This window comes from Balaenoptera physalus (genome assembly GCF_965194825.1).
Source record: "Balaenoptera physalus genome assembly, chromosome: 12".
NCBI lineage: Eukaryota > Metazoa > Chordata > Mammalia > Artiodactyla > Balaenopteridae > Balaenoptera > Balaenoptera physalus.
The window spans coordinates 82,087,989-82,104,725 of NC_138897.1; the positions used below are offsets into that span (position 1 = coordinate 82,087,989).

General features: G+C 50.6%; 1 protein-coding gene across 6 annotated transcripts; it reads left to right on the forward strand.

Moving 5' to 3' along the window:
* The first annotated feature begins 899 nt into the window (after positions 1-899).
* On the forward strand, positions 900-15,335 carry SDSL (serine dehydratase like). Of its 6 annotated transcripts, XM_082416518.1 has the most exons (10): positions 901-4,196; positions 4,362-4,495; positions 7,535-7,618; positions 7,913-8,157; positions 8,328-8,367; positions 9,426-9,565; positions 10,726-10,814; positions 11,549-11,776; positions 13,492-13,616; positions 14,647-15,335. In XM_082416518.1, the coding sequence occupies exons 4-10, from the start codon at positions 7,984-7,986 to the stop codon at positions 14,838-14,840; spliced, it is 990 nt and encodes a 329-aa protein (XP_082272644.1). In that variant the 5' UTR covers positions 901-4,196; positions 4,362-4,495; positions 7,535-7,618; positions 7,913-7,983; the 3' UTR covers positions 14,841-15,335. The 6 variants fall into 6 exon arrangements, with proteins under 6 accessions (XP_082272648.1, XP_082272644.1, XP_082272643.1 ...); XM_082416522.1 differs by having other exon boundaries at positions 900-4,495; positions 9,426-9,517; XM_082416517.1 differs by having other exon boundaries at positions 901-4,495.
* The last annotated feature ends 1,402 nt before the right edge of the window (positions 15,336-16,737 follow it).

Genomic DNA, 16,737 nt, shown 5'->3' on the forward strand with positions numbered 1-16,737 from the left:
GAGGAAAGCATCCTAAGAAGTTGTTTGGAAAATCTGGGATTTTTGAAGAATGCACTAATCATTCCATCTCTAGACTGCTGTTCTAATCTACAGATCCTGGACTTGAGCTGCAGCATCTAGATTTCCGGTCTCCAGCCACCCTGCTCACTTCAGACTGGCCCCCACTGCCAATCCTAATTGGCAAGAGCCAGTTCCTTAATATCTACCCTGCTGCTACTGTCTGTCTTGAATTCAGTGCGTTTTATATACTGACCGACTCCTCGGTCTCAGGTCTGAAGTCACAGGGAGCTTCTATCAGTAACCGAGGACCACTCAGTTCAGTCCTGGGTTTTTCCTCCAATCGCATGGCTTGTCCCTTTACTTGTGCTACTAAATGTATAAAAGTATATCGAGTTGTACCACCTCCTAGATTCCCTAATTGTTTAATATATTGTGCAATATTTAATACACTGCACCCTTAACGCCGTCTATCCATTTATCTTTATTTCAAAAATCTGAACATAGGGCCAGAACTGTTCCCCTTTTTCCTCTGGGCCCCATTTTCCCCATCCACAATAAGGATGGCTTAGATGGCCCTGACAGATTCTTTCAGCTCCGATATCATGGCTGTGAATTTGTAAGTCTCTTGGGACAAGAACATCCATGTTGGATGTGGGATCCCTCAATGATTGGTCCCGTGGGCTATTTGCTGGGCAAGTCACTTAACCTTTCTGTGCCTCAGCTTCTCCCTTAATAACTGACTCCTTTCCTTTTCAGGGCAAGAGGAGAGAGGGAGAGTTCCTCTGCACAGGGTTTCAAACTCAAAGAACTCCAGGAACCAGGTAGGAGCCTTCTGGGTGTTAGGGATGCAATAGTGAAAGATGGGTACAGTGGCAAATAGAACTATCCCGTGGGGGCAGAGTGAATCAGCTCCAGCCAGCAAAAACGTGGCCCCCTAGTTTGAGACCCTTTCTGCTCTAGAATGATTTATCATCTTGGCAAGGGTCTGAGACATTAGCTAAGATGTATTGGGTGTTAGAAGATCCAGGGCAAATCCCAGCTGGGTTACTCACTAGCTAGACTGGCTGCTTGACTGCGTGAACTCCAGTTCTTTTACCTGTTAATGGAACTGAATCTCTGTGGCTTGGAAAGTGTATGACGCAGAGTCCAGGGTTAAACCTGCAAATTCAGAGGGCCAATTACCTGTGTCCAAGACTCCATCCCTCCTCTTTACGCAGTTCCCTCGCCCTGGGAACAAGAAGGCCAGCTGGGGGTGAGGATGGTGAAATGTAGCTTAATGAATAATCCGGGAGACTGGCCAGGGTGTTTGGCAGCCCGAGGTGTCAGGGACACGGGCTGGCTAACAAATGTGGATCTGGGAGGGAATGGGTCAGTGACTTGGACCCCTCTCCAGCCTCATCTGCTCTCTGATGCAGCCACTCTGGCTTCCCCACTCCATCCTCTTCCAGGTCAGGAGCTCTGGGTCTAAGCCCTGGCTCTGCCCCTGCTGTGTGACCTCAGGAAAATGACTTGGCCTTTCTGAGCCAAATCTGATTCCACAATGTGGAGTTCATTACAATACTTACCTCCCCCAGGGTGTTGTAAGCGTCCTGTGATAGAACTATGTCATGTTCCCAAACTTCAGACATTCTTGTGCTGCCTTTGCAATTTTTGCCACACTGTTGTGTCACATCTTTTATAATACTGATAAAGCAACACTAGCAGCGACAGCAGCAAACACAGAGTACTTCCTACTGTTCTAAATAGTTTACATCTGTTAACTTTTTTTTGTTTTTTTGTTTTTTGGCCGCACTGTACAACATGGGGGATGGTTCTCTGACCAGGGATCGAACCCGTGCCCCATGCATTGGGAGCGCAGAGTCTTGACCACTGGACCGCCAGGGAAGTCCCCATCTGTTAACTCTTTTGATCCTCACATCAACTCCACTAGGGAAGCAGTATTTTTTTTTTCTACCCGCCAAATGGAAATTCAGTATTATAATCAAAACTTCAAAGTCTTCCTCCCATACTGCTTTAATGTAAGGAAAAATAGCCTTTAATTTAATTTAATTTTTGGACAGGAAAGTAGTATTTATTGGTGGGCATGAGTAAGGAGAGGACAGCGCCGAGGCTCTCATGAACGCAGGACCTGCCATTTGTCCAGGGGGTCACGATGAGGGATGTATTCGACCCCACAGCCATCCGGGATGAACCACTTTTCTGCCACCATGTTTTCAAATTCATCTGCTTAAACTTAGTAAATCCCCACTTCTTGGAGATGTGAATCTTCTGGAGACCAGGGAACTTGAACTCAGCCCGTGTAGGGCCTCAATAACATGCTCCTTTTTCTGCAGCTCAGTGAGGATGAACATTATGACTTGGCCAATGTGGACCCTGGCCACTATGCCCTGGGGCTTTCCAAAGGCACCGCGCATACCTGTCTGGAGCCTAGACTGGGGACTGCATGCCAGACATGAATGTCCACCGGAAAGGGCTGTCGCCAAGGCCCCTTAGGGCAACCCATACAGGCAACAGGCTGCATACACTACTGGGGAAATAGTATTTTATCCCCGTCCTACACTTGAGGAACCAAGGCACAGAGAGGTTAAGTAACCTACCCAAGCCACAGCCAGCAAGTACAAAGGTGGTATTTGTACTAGAGCCTGGCTTCAGGGTCTATGTTCTAATTGTTACTGCCTCTTCATGCCAGAAACTTACTGCTACTATTTAATATTGAAAAAAGAAAAAACACTCCATTTTTAAACTTTAATACCTGCCTTAGCTTCTTCCTAAGCAATAACATCCATAAAATTATGTATATTATTTTATATGCACACACACACACACACACAGAGGATATAAATACCCAACTATTAAAAAACCTTTGGGAATCTCTCATCAACACAAAAGGGCTGGCATACAGTAGGCATGCAATAAATGCAGCTGTCATGCTTCTTGTCCAAACCTGAACTGTATGCTAAGGCCCCACTCCTCCAGGAAGCCCTCCTTGATCACACCCCACCCTCAGCTGCCCTATGGGGACCTTCTGCTCTCTGTTCTCCTAGGGGGTGTTAGGGTTGTCACTGAATTAGTGACTTCCTCTCCCCTCCAGGCTGGGGGCCACCTCAGGGCATGAACTGGGTTTTATCACCTCTGTGTCCCCAATGCCCAGACCAGGACAGGACACCTGACAAGGATAGTGTTTGTTTAATGTGAGGATGGGGATGAAACTGCTAAAGTCCTCATCAAGGATCATGACCAAGCAGTTCCACTTGACCCCAAGTGGCCAGGAGTTAATCATCAAACCCGGGGAGGTCACACGCAGGTCAAGAAGGGCACAGACCATCTGGGCTGCCAGGTGCTTCCTGGACCTCACCTCCCATTTGATATATAGGGAAACTGAGGCCCCCCAAATGGATGTGACCAGCTCAGATTCACCCAGTGAGATGCTGATAGAGACAAGACATGAATGTGATCACGTCATTCCCCTGCCTAAAGCCTTCCATGGCTGCCTAGTGCCCCTGGGTGAGGTCCAGACTCTGGATTGGCACAGGCATCCTGTGGACTCTGGTCCTTGCCCACCTCCCCAGCCCCAAACCCACCTGCTGTCCTATCCTTGCCTTTTCTGTTCGAGTCCTCTTGCACATGTCTCCGTTCCTGGAACACCCCATGTTTTTCAGTTTCAGACCTTTGCTTTCCCTGTTCCCGATTCCTGGCTCCTCTCAGTCTCCTCCTCCAGGAAGCCTTCCCAGCCCTCAAGGGCCAGGTGAGGTACCTGCTCTGGGCACCTGCAGCCCTGCCCCACCTCTTTCTCCCAACATCTGACAGCATTGATCAGAGCTGCTCTTCAGTGGTATCTTGGGGCTTCTTGAGGGCAGGGGACATGTTGTCTTGTTTGAGGCTAAAGGTCCCAGGACTTGACACATAGTTGTTGTCCAATAAATATTCTTTGAATGAATGAACCGGTTGTCAGAGTCATTCATTTGAACAATAAATAATTGTTTGGGTCCCAATGTTGGGTATAAAATATCAGAGGTGAGGAGTAGCTTCAGAAGAAAACATGCCTTTCTCATGTGACAGATAATAATTGTTTCTTTATCCTTGTTTTCTCGTCTCAGACCTAAGTTGACCTTGACAGTGGTCCAGGAGAAGTGGCTTGGCATTCAGGACAAGCACTGGACCTGGAGGTGTCTGTGTCACAACAAAGGTGGTCCAGGGTGAGAGTTAAAGGGTGCCCCTCGCTGGCTGGGTGGCCTTGGCCGAGTGAGTCCCCCTCTCTGGGCCTCAGTTTCTTCATCTGTGAAATGGGACCAGGTAATCACATGTCTCGGACAGCAAACCGGGAGGCAGTGAAGGCTGATCTTGTCCCCTTTCTCCTCCAGTGGGGAGCTGTCCCTTTAACACAGGAGGAGGGGTCAAGGCCACAGGAAGCTGCAGGAAGCTGGCAGGAAGCTCCAGGCAGGCTGGTGGGCAGCGGGCTGGGGCTGAGCTGGTCTGGGGACTGTTGAGAAGGAAGGTAAGGGGTTCTGGGGCCCAAATAGAGCCCTGGGGCTCTGTGTACATTTGTGAATGTGAGTAGAGGCTAGTCTGGAAAGTTCTGGGGCCAAGTCCCAGCTGAGTGGACAGAAAGTGGGAGGGTGAGATGGTCCGAAGTCCTCCCAGGAACATGGGTTCAGCTCACGGTGCTTGTGGCCCGTCTGCCTTGGAGTAGAAGGCTAGGCGTCTGGGACCCTGAGGATCGGGGAGCACATCCTGATCCCAGGGGGGTGGGGCTGACATTCTGCCAGCCAAGGGGTGGCTGAGGGTTCCCAGCCCTGGCACCAGAGATTTGACTGTTGAGCGTCACCCAGGTGGCCTCTGGGGAAAAGCGTGAGGGACAAGGGAGGTGGAAAAGGTATTCAGTTGGTCTTTACCCCAATTCATAGATGTAGCAGGTGTCCTCCTGGGCATCTGGGCTCCATAAGGCTGTTGGCAACTTGGGGTTCATTCATTTGTCTGATGCCTGCTGTCCTCTTCTGGGCAGTCGGTATAACCAAGAGGGCTGGGGGAGCCTGGGGACTGAGGCAGGAGCATTTAGCTCCTAAGGACAACTGGCAGTTAAGTGCTAAATGCTCACACCTTTAATGATAATAATGCTAATATAAAAGAGAAAGTAAAGCATGGTGGGTAAGAACACAGATGCCAAAGTGCACTGTCTGAGTTTGAATCCTGGCCATGCCATTTCTAGCTGTGTGACCTTGGACAAGTTACTTAACCTCTCTGGGCCTCAGTTTCATTGTCTATAAAGTGCAGTTAATAATTGAACCTATCTCAGGGTCGTTGTAATGATTATATGCGATAAAATATAAGGTGGTTGGTATAGTGCCTGGCTCAAAGTAAGTCCCATATAATTATTAGCTATTATTATATGTGAAGCAGAGTTGATGCCTTTACTTTATGGTCTCACTTAATCATCACAATGATCCTGTGATGCACAAGCTCTTCTCCCAGTTTGTTGTGTGGCTGGTTCCTTTTCATTTTTCAGGTCTCAGTTTTAATGGTCACCTCCTCCAAAAGGCCTTTCCTGACCTCCTGACCCAAAGTACGTCCCCTGTTCTTCTCTTCAAGACTCCATATATGCCTGTTTCCCTTTTAGCAGTTTTCACCATTTCTGATTATTTTGTTTGTCTATACAGTTATTTGTTGAATGTCGATCCCCTTCTGAGATTATAAGTCACCTCCAGGAGTAGATGTCTGTCTGGTTCACCATGGTATTCCCAGTTCCTATGTCAGGGCCTACACCCTGTAAGCATTCTAGAGTAACAATGAACCTACCAGCACTGTTAGAAGACACCAATGAGATAACGCCTCCAAAAGACTCAGTCAATTTCTGGTAATTGGGTTCAACAAAGGATAGCTATTATTATTATTATTAATCTGCACCAAAACCTGTGAGTTGGGATGTTATTATTCCCATTTTACGGAAGGGGAAATAGGCACACAGAGGTTGAGACACTTGTCTGGGTCACACAGCCAAGAAGTCATAGCTAGTTTCTAACTTTGGTCTCTGATTGACCCCAAAGCTCACATGCTTGGGCTCTGGGGCTGAGGTGAGGCCCAGGGCTGGGTATGCGGGATTTGGGTGACCTATGGGCTACCCTCCCCCAGTGCCATGCCCTGCTTAAGAATTGTCCTGGATGGAACTGGGTGGAGGTGGTTCAGGCTTTGCCATGCATGGGGAACCCCAGGGCCATCCCAACAAAGGCCCAGAGTCAAATCCAGGGACAGGAGACCTGGAAACCTCTGAAGGGGGGAGCCCAGCTCTTGACTAAGCAAGGGTGGACGAGAAGCTTGGGCTTGTGGTGGGCGGGGGAGGTCGCAGCGCTCCTCCTAGTGGCAAATAATGGAACTGCAGCCCCACTATTGGGCGGCCCAATGCTTTTCTCCTCCAGAAAAAAAAAAAGGGGGCGGGGGGTTGGGAGGGCACAGCGTTTGCTCCTTAAAAAAAATCCTTCTAATTTTCTCCCTTCTAATTTCCTCCCTCTCTGCTTCTCGCCCTTACACACTGGTTCATTCACTCACTCACTCATCGGCACTTTGGCTTAAAACCTCCCAGCGGCTTCCCATAGCAAGTACAATTAGAATAATATCCCAACTCTTCACCGTGGGCTAGAACGCCCTCCCCTGCATCCCTGACCACCTCTCCTTGCTCGCCACCTACTCTCACCTCCACCAGTCCCTTCTCTCAGCACCAGGAACGCTCTAAGTTCATTTCCCTCGAGGCGGTGGTTCTACCTGCTGTTCCCTCTGCAGAACGCTTTTCCCTTGCTTCTCTTCTTGTCATTCATCTCAAAGTTCCCCCTTTGAGAAATTGCAGGTCAACAGAAAAGTAAGTTACCTCTCAACCAACCAAAAATGCACAGCTCCGATCTGCCTCCCAATTCAAACTGTTAAAAACCCTAAACCATCACCAACAGCAAGACGGGCGGTTTATTACATTTAATGAGACGATTGGAAATTTGAACACTTAGCAGATATTTGATGATATTAAGAAATCATTTTAATATTTTTAGATGTGATAATGGCATTGTGATTACATTTTAAAAAATAAACATCAGTGAGGTATAATTTCCATAAAATAAAATTAGCTTACTCAAGGTTAGAATTTGAAGAGTTTGGACAAATGTATACTGTTCTCAAACTGTGGCTACAATGTTTAAAAAGAGTTCTTTGCTTTTAGAGCTACATGCTGAAATATTTACAGAAGAAATAATATGGGAGGAAATTTATAATAATAATAAAGGAGGAAAAAATAATAATACAGGAAGAAAGATTAGGCGTAGATATGGAGAAAACAAGGCAGGCCATGCGTTGATGATTGTTGAAACTAAGTGATGGCTACACGGGAGCTTCGTCAGACAGTTCTTGACACTTTTGCTGTATTTAAATTTTCCATAATACAGGTTTAAAAAAAAGTTTCTTTCCTGGGAGACGTCTTTGCTGACCACCCTTGCTAAAATAATACCCTCCCCTCGAGGTCACTCCTGTTTGAAATTCTGTGATTCTGTCTCCCCAGCTAGACCGTGAGCTCCGGCAAAGCAGGGGCTGCCTCTGACGTGTCCCCTCCTGGGTCCCAAAACCTGGAACTGCCTGGCACATAGTAGGTGCTCAGTAATGTCTTTTGAATAAATGAATGAATAATGAATGAATGAATTCTCCCACTCTCATTCATTCATCACCACTATTGGCCACGTTCTCCATCCCCAGCGCTGGGGGCAGCCACAGTTACAGAAGAAAAGGGCCTCTAGTCCAAACGCCCTTGTCCAGCTGGTGAAACTGAGGCCCAGAGAGGCGCAGACACTTCCCTGGAGCCTCACAGCTTGGCAGCCGTAGGGCACTAAGGGAGCCAAGCGGAGGAGCTTCTCCCTCTCCCCGTCCCCTGTTCTGGTTACAGGGACTCTTGGCTGGAGCTGCCTGGGCTAGGACGTTTGTGCCCTCCTGCAGGCCCTCTAGGTGGTTGCTGGGATGGAGGGCCCTCTGGCGGAGTGTGCCAAGGGTGAGCACTTCCACATCGTCACACCTCTGCTGGAGAGCTGGCCACTGTCCCAGGTGGTGGACATGCCTGTCTTCCTCAAGTATGAGAATGTGCAGCCGACTGGCTCCTTCAAGATCCGTGGCATTGGACATTTCTGCCAGGAGGTGAGGGTGTGTGGGCAGGAGGGGAGAGTGAGGTTGTACAGATGGAAGGGGACAGCTGTGGGCAGGACGAGGGGTGGGGAGAGTTGCAGTGGGAGGGTCTAACTCCACCGACACAGACCTCCATGACACCTGCTCGGGTCAGCCCCCACCCACATACCTTGTCTTCCCAGGTGGCCAAAAAGGGATGCAGACACCTGGTGTGCTCCTCAGGTGAGCCCACCCCTTTCTACTTCACGGGGGTCCTCAGGGCTGGGGCGGGGCAGGAGGAGCCGGCTGGAGCAGCAGTAGATGTCCAGGGCTTGGCCTCTTTTTTTTTTTTTTTTAATAAATTTATTTATTTATTTGTTTGTTTTATTATGGCTGCACGTGGGCTTTCTCTAGTTGCGGCGAGCGGGGGCTACTCTTTGTTGTGGTGCGCGGGCTTCTCATTGCGGTGGCTTCTCTTGTCTCAGAGCACGGGCTCTAGGTGCCCAGGCTCCCGTAGTTGCAGCACGTGGGCTCAGTAGTTGTGGCTCGCGGGCTCTAGAGCACAGTCTCAGTAGTTGTGGCGCACGGGCTTAGCTGCTCCGTGGCATGTGGGATCTTCCCGGACCAGGGCTCAAACCCATGTCCCCTGCATTGGCAGGCGGATTCTTAACCACTGCGCCACCAGGGAAGTCCTTGGCCTCTTCTTAAAGGTTCAGTCTCATCAAGGTCATGGTCAGATGGCTGCTTTGTATGTCCTTTCCCAGCCCCCTTCCCATCATTCAAGCATCCTGGTAGTAAGTGATAAAAACCCAATCATATGGGTTTAAGTTACAGGCTCCAAGAATTGAAGAATTCTTGGGATAATTGGCTTTCAGGCACAGCTGGATCCAGGAGCTCTCCTCTGTACCTCTCCTTTTCTTGGCTTGTCTTTCCTCTGTACTTTTACTCTCATATAGACCACATGGTAACAAGGTGGCCATCAGGAGTTTTAGGCTTGCCTCCTACCACCCTACCAACCCTGGTGAAAAGGGAGTACCCCTTCCCAATGACCTCATCAATCCATGAATTGGTCTTTTTGGCCCAGCTTGTCCCATGTACTCATCCCTGAACCAATCATGGTTCAGGTGATTGCGTTCTCTGATTGGCTCCACATAGATCACGTGTCCACCTCTGGGGCCAATGGTGGGGCATATAAGTGTCGGGAAGGAGTGACTCCCAAAGGGGAATGGAGGGGGTGGGAGAACAGTGTGTCAACAGGCTAATGCAAATGCCCACAACACCCCCTTCTCCTGCCTCCACAGGGGGTAACGCGGGCATCGCTGCTGCTTACGCTGCTCGGAAGCTGGGCATCCCAGCCACCATTGTGCTCCCCGAGGGCACCTCTCTGCAGGTGGTGAGGAGGCTGCAGGGGGAGGGGGCCGAAGTTCAGCTGACTGGAAAGGTAAAGACCTCAAGACGGGGAAACCAGCTGAAGGGGGCTGTTCCCCCTTTGCTCCCACCTCACCCCCAAGAGATCCTGTTTCCTTTTCCTTTCTGTGAACTATGCCTGGGACCCAGTCATCCCTGAGGATGGCTGAGCTGAGGGGTGAGTGAGATGTGTTGTATATTAAGGGCTGGGATCTGTCAACTTGCCTCTCCCCGCCTTGAGAAGACTTTTCCTGTGTGAACCCAAGAGAAGCAGGAAGCTGGTGGTTACCAGGAGTGTATCTGTCTCCCTGCGTCCTCACTAACACTTGGTACTATCCACTTTAAATTTGTGCCATTCAATAAGACAAAAAGTATAAAGAAAGATGATGACAGCATCATCCCCCATTCTGAGGCCACCCCGAAATGAAAGGATATTCATCTGATAAGGATATCATTGGTTCACTTTGTTACCCAAGACACAGAGACCCAAACATGTCATCCTTCTCCCCTCCTGGGAAGAAGAAGAAAAAAAAATCCATCCATCCATCCATCCATCCATCCATCCATCATCCCTGGAAAACAGGCTTTTAAAAACCATCAAAGTTAAAACTAAAAGCCATATCATGGTACCCAAAAGCTGGTCTCCAAATACTTAGTGTATACAATTTCCTTCCTTCCTGCCTGCTTTTCTGTCTTCCTTTCTCCTTCCTTCCTTCATATATTCATCCATTCATTCATTCATTCAACATCCTTCCGTCCATCACCCTTTCTCCCTCCCTCTGCCTTCTTTCCCACCCATCCATCCATCCATCATCCATCCAACAGATATTCATTGAGCACTTACTATGTGCCTGCACTATGTTAGGCAGTGCTAAGAATACAGAGGTAATAAGACGTGGTCTCTACTCTTACAAAGCTCCAAGTATTGTTGGGGAGACTCGCAGGTAACCAGATGATGAGAATAGAACACGATGGGTCCTGCCTGGATTGTAGAAAGCACATGGCATCCATTTGTCCACTTGGAATCCTCTGCCTTTGTGCCAGGAGGCTGCTGGGTCCACACCAGCTCTGATCTCACCGTCAGGGGTCTCCTCAGCCCACTGGCCCCTGGAGCCATCCAGGAGACCTCAGGCTCTGCTCCAACCTCCATAGCTGTCTGACTCCTGTCTTCTGAGGGCCTCGGTTTCTCTTTAGGTCTGGGACGAGGCCAATCTGAGGGCGCAAGAGTTGGCCAAGAAGGACGGCTGGGTGAACATCCACCCGTTTGACCACCCCCTGATATGGTAAGGCTGGTGCCCTTCTCCCCATGGAACTCAGCACTGAGAGACCCTCGTTGAGTCAGGGTCCTCCCACTGGACAGAGGGGAAACTGAGGCCCAAAGAGGAGAAGAGGCTTGGAAGCCAGGCACATGGAGGTCCAGACCCCACCTCTGCCACTTGTGATTTGTGTGACTCTGCAAAGCATCTCACCACCCATGCCTCAGTTTCCACGTGTGTAAAATGGAAATGCTAATAATAAATCCCCTTGACTGAGTGTGTACTTTGGGACACATTTAATCCGTTTAGTCTTCCCCAAAGCCCTAGAGATGGTTTTTCTAATGCCCATTTTACAGGTGAGGAAACTGAGGCACAGAGAGGTCAAGCTACTTGCTGAAGATCACACAGCTAGTAAGTGGCGGAGACCTTGGGTCCCAGGCCCAGGACTCGAGTTGGGCTGGTTCCAAGTGTTACTCTGGTCTCCTCTTAACCAGACACAGGAACGCTGCCTCTTTCCAGCGTTGTGGAATGGATTAAATGGATTGAGCATGTGCCTGGGAGGTTGATGAAAGGGGGAAAGAATGAGTGAATGAATAAACTGAGTGGATGGAAGATGAGTGAACTAAGTGTGGCAGGGTCTCCCCTCCACGTGCCATGGGTGGGGAGGCGGATGGCGACGCGGGGAGTTTGTGTGGATGTGAGCCTGTGGGGCTGGGGCCTCCCTCACCCCTGCTCCTCTCTCCTGCTCCCTCATCCTGCAGGGAAGGCCACGGGAGCCTGGTGCGGGAGCTGAAGGCAGTGCTGGGGACCCCACCGGGTGCCCTGGTGCTGGCAGTGGGGGGCGGAGGCCTCCTGGCCGGGGTGTCGGCTGGTCTGGCAGAGGTGGGCTGGCAGCATGTTCCCATAATTGCCATGGAGACCCAAGGGGCACACAGTTTCAATGCGGCCATCAAGGCAGGCAGGCTGGTGACACTGCCGGGCATCACCAGGTAGGCATAGGCTGGGGGCATTTGTGGGGCGCTAGGCTGCCCTTGGACCTCCCAGTCCCACTTAGTGGAAGTGGGGCACTCAAGGGGGGTCACCTTTTTTTTTTTAATTAAAAAAAAGATTGTTTTTTTGCCACACCATGGCATGCGGGATCTTAGTTCCCCGACCAGGGATCGAACCCATGACCCCTGCAGTGGAAGCACAGAGTCTTAACCACTGGACCACCAGGGAAGTCCCCTCAAGGGGGTCTCCTTAATCCTGCATGGCTGATCTATAGGACTTTTCATTCCCCGCTTAAAACCATCAGTGTGTTCCCCAAGCTCTCAGGCCCAAATCAGACTCCTCCCCATTCCACTTCCGCCACTGGCCTGTCTTCCTGTCCCTTGAACGGGTCATGCTCTTTCCTCCCTCCGCGCCTTTGCACGGGCTGTGTCCTCTGCCCAGAAGTCCTAGGGTTCCCTCTTCTTCTTTTGGCTGTTTTCTCTCCCCCTCAGAGAGATTCTCCCCTCAACCCTGTCATCGGAGGTTCCCCTCCCAAGTTCTCCCTCATAGTGTCTGCCTACAGTGGGTATTTATTTACTTGTTCTTGTGTTTCCTTACTCATTGCTGTCTCCCCTCCCAGACTTGGTGCTTGGTAACAGCAATAACAATAATCGCAACCAACACTTCTGTAAAACTCACTATCTGTCAGGCTCTATTCTAAGCACTTGAAATGTTTTAACTCATTCTCTACGACAACGTCGTGAGCCAGCTATTGTTAGTATCCCAGTTTTTCAGATGAGGAAACTGAGGCTCAGGGAGGTGAAGTGACTTTTCCAAGGTCACACAGCTAGTTTAGAGCCAAGGTTTGAAACCAGGCAGCCTGGCACCAGAGTCCGTACTCTGGGCTACTTAGGGCTCAGAGCCAGTTCTTATGAGCTCAGCAAAGCCTCTCCCAGGCCTGAAACACTGCCCAGCTCAGGAAAATACCAGCAGGTAGGTGATCCCAAGCACGGAGGTAAAGAGCATGAACTCTGGAGCCAAACTACCTGAATTTGAACCCACCTTCTGCTCTTGACTAGCCGTGTGGCCTTGAGCAAGTTACTCAACCTCTGTGAACTTCAGTTTCCTGACCTATAAAATGGAACTCATAAATTTCTAACTCCAAGGGAGAGCATAAGGATTAAAACAGAAAATCCAGGGACTTCCCTGGCGGTCCAGTGGTTACAACTCCGTGCTTCCACTGCAGGGGGCGCAGGTTCGATCCCTGGTTGGGGAGCTAAGATCCCACAGGCTGCATGGTGCAGCCAAACAAACAACAAACAAACAAACAAACAAAACCCCTGTCAGAAAATCCAAGCATCCAGCACCTTGTAAACATTCAATGAATATTAGCTATAGTATAGACATAGTAAATGTTTATTAATGAATAAAATGAAAAAAAGATCATTTTCTAGGCTTGGCTTTCTGGGGTCTGTGCAAGAACAACACAATCATGGCTGTAGAGTCAGAGGGGGTGATGTGCATTCATCAGCCATTCTTGGGACACACAATTTTTGAGTGCTTCCTCTGAGCCAGGCGCTGCTTGAGACTCTTGAAATGCTGGGCCCCCGGCCCATTGCAGGATGGGCGGGGGGCCCGGGGCTGGGGAGGGCTGGCGCTGTGCGGGGAGGAGACTTGATTCCCCAGCTCCTCTCCGCACCCTTGCCCTCCCTGCCCCACCTGCCCGCTCCTGCAGTGTAGCCAAGTGCCTGGGTGCCAGGACGGTGGCTGCACAGGCCCTGGCGTGTACGAAGGAGTTCAAGGTCTTCTCTGAGGTGGTGGAGGATTCTGAGGCCGTGAACGCTGTGCAGCGGTTCCTGGGTGAGTAAGCACTGCCCCCCACCGGGCTCAGAAACCGGCAGAGTCCCTGGATCCCCTGGAGACAGTGTGCTCCCTCTTGTCTGTATCCTCAGTGCCTATCGCAGGGCAGGGTATACAGTAATCATATAGTAAGTGCACGTTGAGTGGCTGGAAAGGGTGGGGGTGAAGAAGGGGTGTGTCCTGCTGTCTCTAGCCTCCGGACTTCTGTACCCACTCTTCTTCCCTCTGGCTGCCCATCCTGGCCCTCCTCCCTATTGGTTTCATATAACTATGGGCTACTCAGCTATCATGACACCTCCTCCAGGAAGCCTCCTCTGATCTCTCACCCCCACCCCACCTGGGTTGAAGACTTCCTATGCACCAATCCCAACAGTCTCATAACTGCCAGATTCTTATCCAACTACATCACTAGACTGTGAACTCTATGAGGGAGGGGGCTGGTGTGTCTCGTTCATTGTTGTGTCCCCAGGGCCTTCCTAGCACTGGGCCTGGCAGGGAGGGGGCGCTCAATAAATATTTGTTGAGTGAATGGATGACTGTATGAGTGAGTGGAAAGGTGGATAATGAATAGGTGGATGGGTGGGTGGATAGACGGATGGATTGATGGGCAGTGGATTGACAAATGACATGGATGAAATGGATGGAAGGATGGGTGGACACATTGATTAATGGACACATTGATGGATGGACAGACAGACAGTCAAATGATGGATAGGGGCTGAATGGATGGATGGATGAATGGATGGATGGATGGACGGATAAAACAATGATTGATAGATACACTGATAGATGGACAGACAGTCTAATGATGGATAGAGGGAGGGCTGGATGGATGGCTAGATGAAAGGCAGACGGATGGAGGGATAATGGTCAGATTGATGGATGGAGAGAGAGTCAGACAAATGATGGATTGTGAGATGGATGCCTGGATGGCTGGCTTCATGGAATTGCAGTGCCCAGAGCCTGCTGAGCCCTAACTGGTTTTTCCTCCCTTTCCTCCCCTCCACCCCCGTTCCCCTACTCTGGGCAGATGATGAGCGAACGTTGGTGGAGCCTGCCTGCGGGGCAGCCTTAGCTGCCATCTACTCAGGCCTCCTGGGGAGGCTCCAGGCTGAGGGCCGCCTGCACCCTTCCCCGGCCTCGGTCGTGGTCATTGTGTGTGGAGGCAACAACATTGACAGTGGAGAGCTACAGGCTCTGAAAGCCCAGCTGGGCCAGGGCTGAGGAAACCTGGTTTAGGAGGGCCGGCTGGGCCCCAGTGATCCCCAAGAGGCTCCTGGACACCCCTGGAGGGGGTTGCTGGCTGAGGGGCCTCTGTTCTCATGGATGGCAGTGGCAGCTGCCCTGTGTTGCTATGCTGGCTGCCTCCTGCAGGAAGCCCTCCTGAACTGCTCCCTTTGGCTTCCCTGCAGCTCTGGCCAATAAACCCTTTCTGAGTTGGGCCTGTAACTCCAGCAGGTCCATTTTTTCCACCTCCATGAACTCAGAGAAGGCACACAGCAACCTGATGCCAGCACTCTGATGAAGCGACTCTTTTCACATCACACGGCTTGTGCAACAAAGCCAAGAATTCAGAACTCTGGTTCCTAAGGGAATCCAGCCATGCTGAGCTCCTAACCAGGCTTCCCTTACCTGGCGGACCTACTCAGGAAGGGGAGGGGGACATTCTGTCACTTCTCAGGCCTGGGCTGGTAGGACAATATTGCCAGTCTTTATCAAGTGCTTATCATGTGCCAGAAATGCTTCTAAGAAGTTTCTATTCATTGTCTCTTTAACGTTCATAAAGGCACTATGAAGTAGAAACCATTATTATCATCCCTGTTCTACAGATGGGGACACTGAGGCATGGAAAGGTGACATAACTCGCTCGAGGTCACACAGGTTGGAATGTAGCCCAGCCAGTTTCAAACCCTGTGATTTTCGACATGACTCTGTATTTCTTGGACCTCCGCCTTCTTTGTGTGGTGAGACATTGGAGAAGGAGGTAGGGCCTCCAGGTCGGTCTGGACACACCTGTGGGTCACAAGGAGGGTGGACACTGGTCCTGAAACTGGGCACCTGCAGCCCCTGGGAAGGATCTCTTCGGAAACCGAGAGAAAAATTAGAATCCTTTGTGGCCACCAGGGGGCAGCAAATTGTCTCCAATGGGGAAGCCCCCGGCTCCAGGCAGGTGAGACCTGCCCCAGGGTCTTCCTTGACTCTACCCAGCCGGGGGGTGCTGAGGTCCCAGAGGCGAATGGGCCCACACAGTCTTGGCATGGGGGGAGCCCTATCCAACCCCTCCCAGTGCTGCAGGAAACAAGGCTCAGAGAGGGTGGGGGCCACCCTGTAGACATCGACCTCGGTTGCCAAGGTTGTCCCTCCAGAAGCCTCCAGGACCCAGCCCTATGTCCTTGCGGGTTCCTAGAATAGACACTGAGCGCTCCAGAGCGGGACACAGCCAGGCTTGAGCCTGAACTTTGTTCCTACTCACTACCTCAGTGACCTTGAGTAAATGATGCTCTGGTTCAGTACCTCAGTGTTCTAATCAGTAAAATGGGTTGTTTGCAGATTACTACTAGGACCCGGCATAGGTATAGTCCTTCAATAATTGCTAGTTCTTACCACCTCCTGAGTGCTCCTCCTGCAACAATGAGGGGTGTGGAAGAACTAGTAGTTATTCTTGTGTTGAGCACCTACTGTGTGCTTCGGGTCTTAGCAGTCATTTCATTTAATCCTGCAATAACCTATGTGGTAGATACTATTATAATCTTCATTTTTGCAAATGAGGAAACTGAGGCACAGAGCAGTCAAGCACTTACTCCAAGTCACACAGCTGAACTGGAATGCTACTATGTAAACACCTGGGCTTGTGCCTCTAACCACGACTGCTCTCCTACCTCCTTTCCTTTGCTTAAGCCATGCCCCCTGCGTGCCATGCCCTCCTCGCTTCTAAATCCTACACATTCTTCGAAGCCCAGTGTAAGGGCGGCCTCCTCCCTGAAGCCCCTGGGATTGCTTCAGCCAGAGACCATCTCCCCAACCCCGCACTCCTCCAGGTGAGCGGCAGAGCCCGTCTCCACTCCAGGTGCTCTGTCTCCCACTCCGGCTCCTGTCCTTGGCTGCACTCATGGGAGACTTG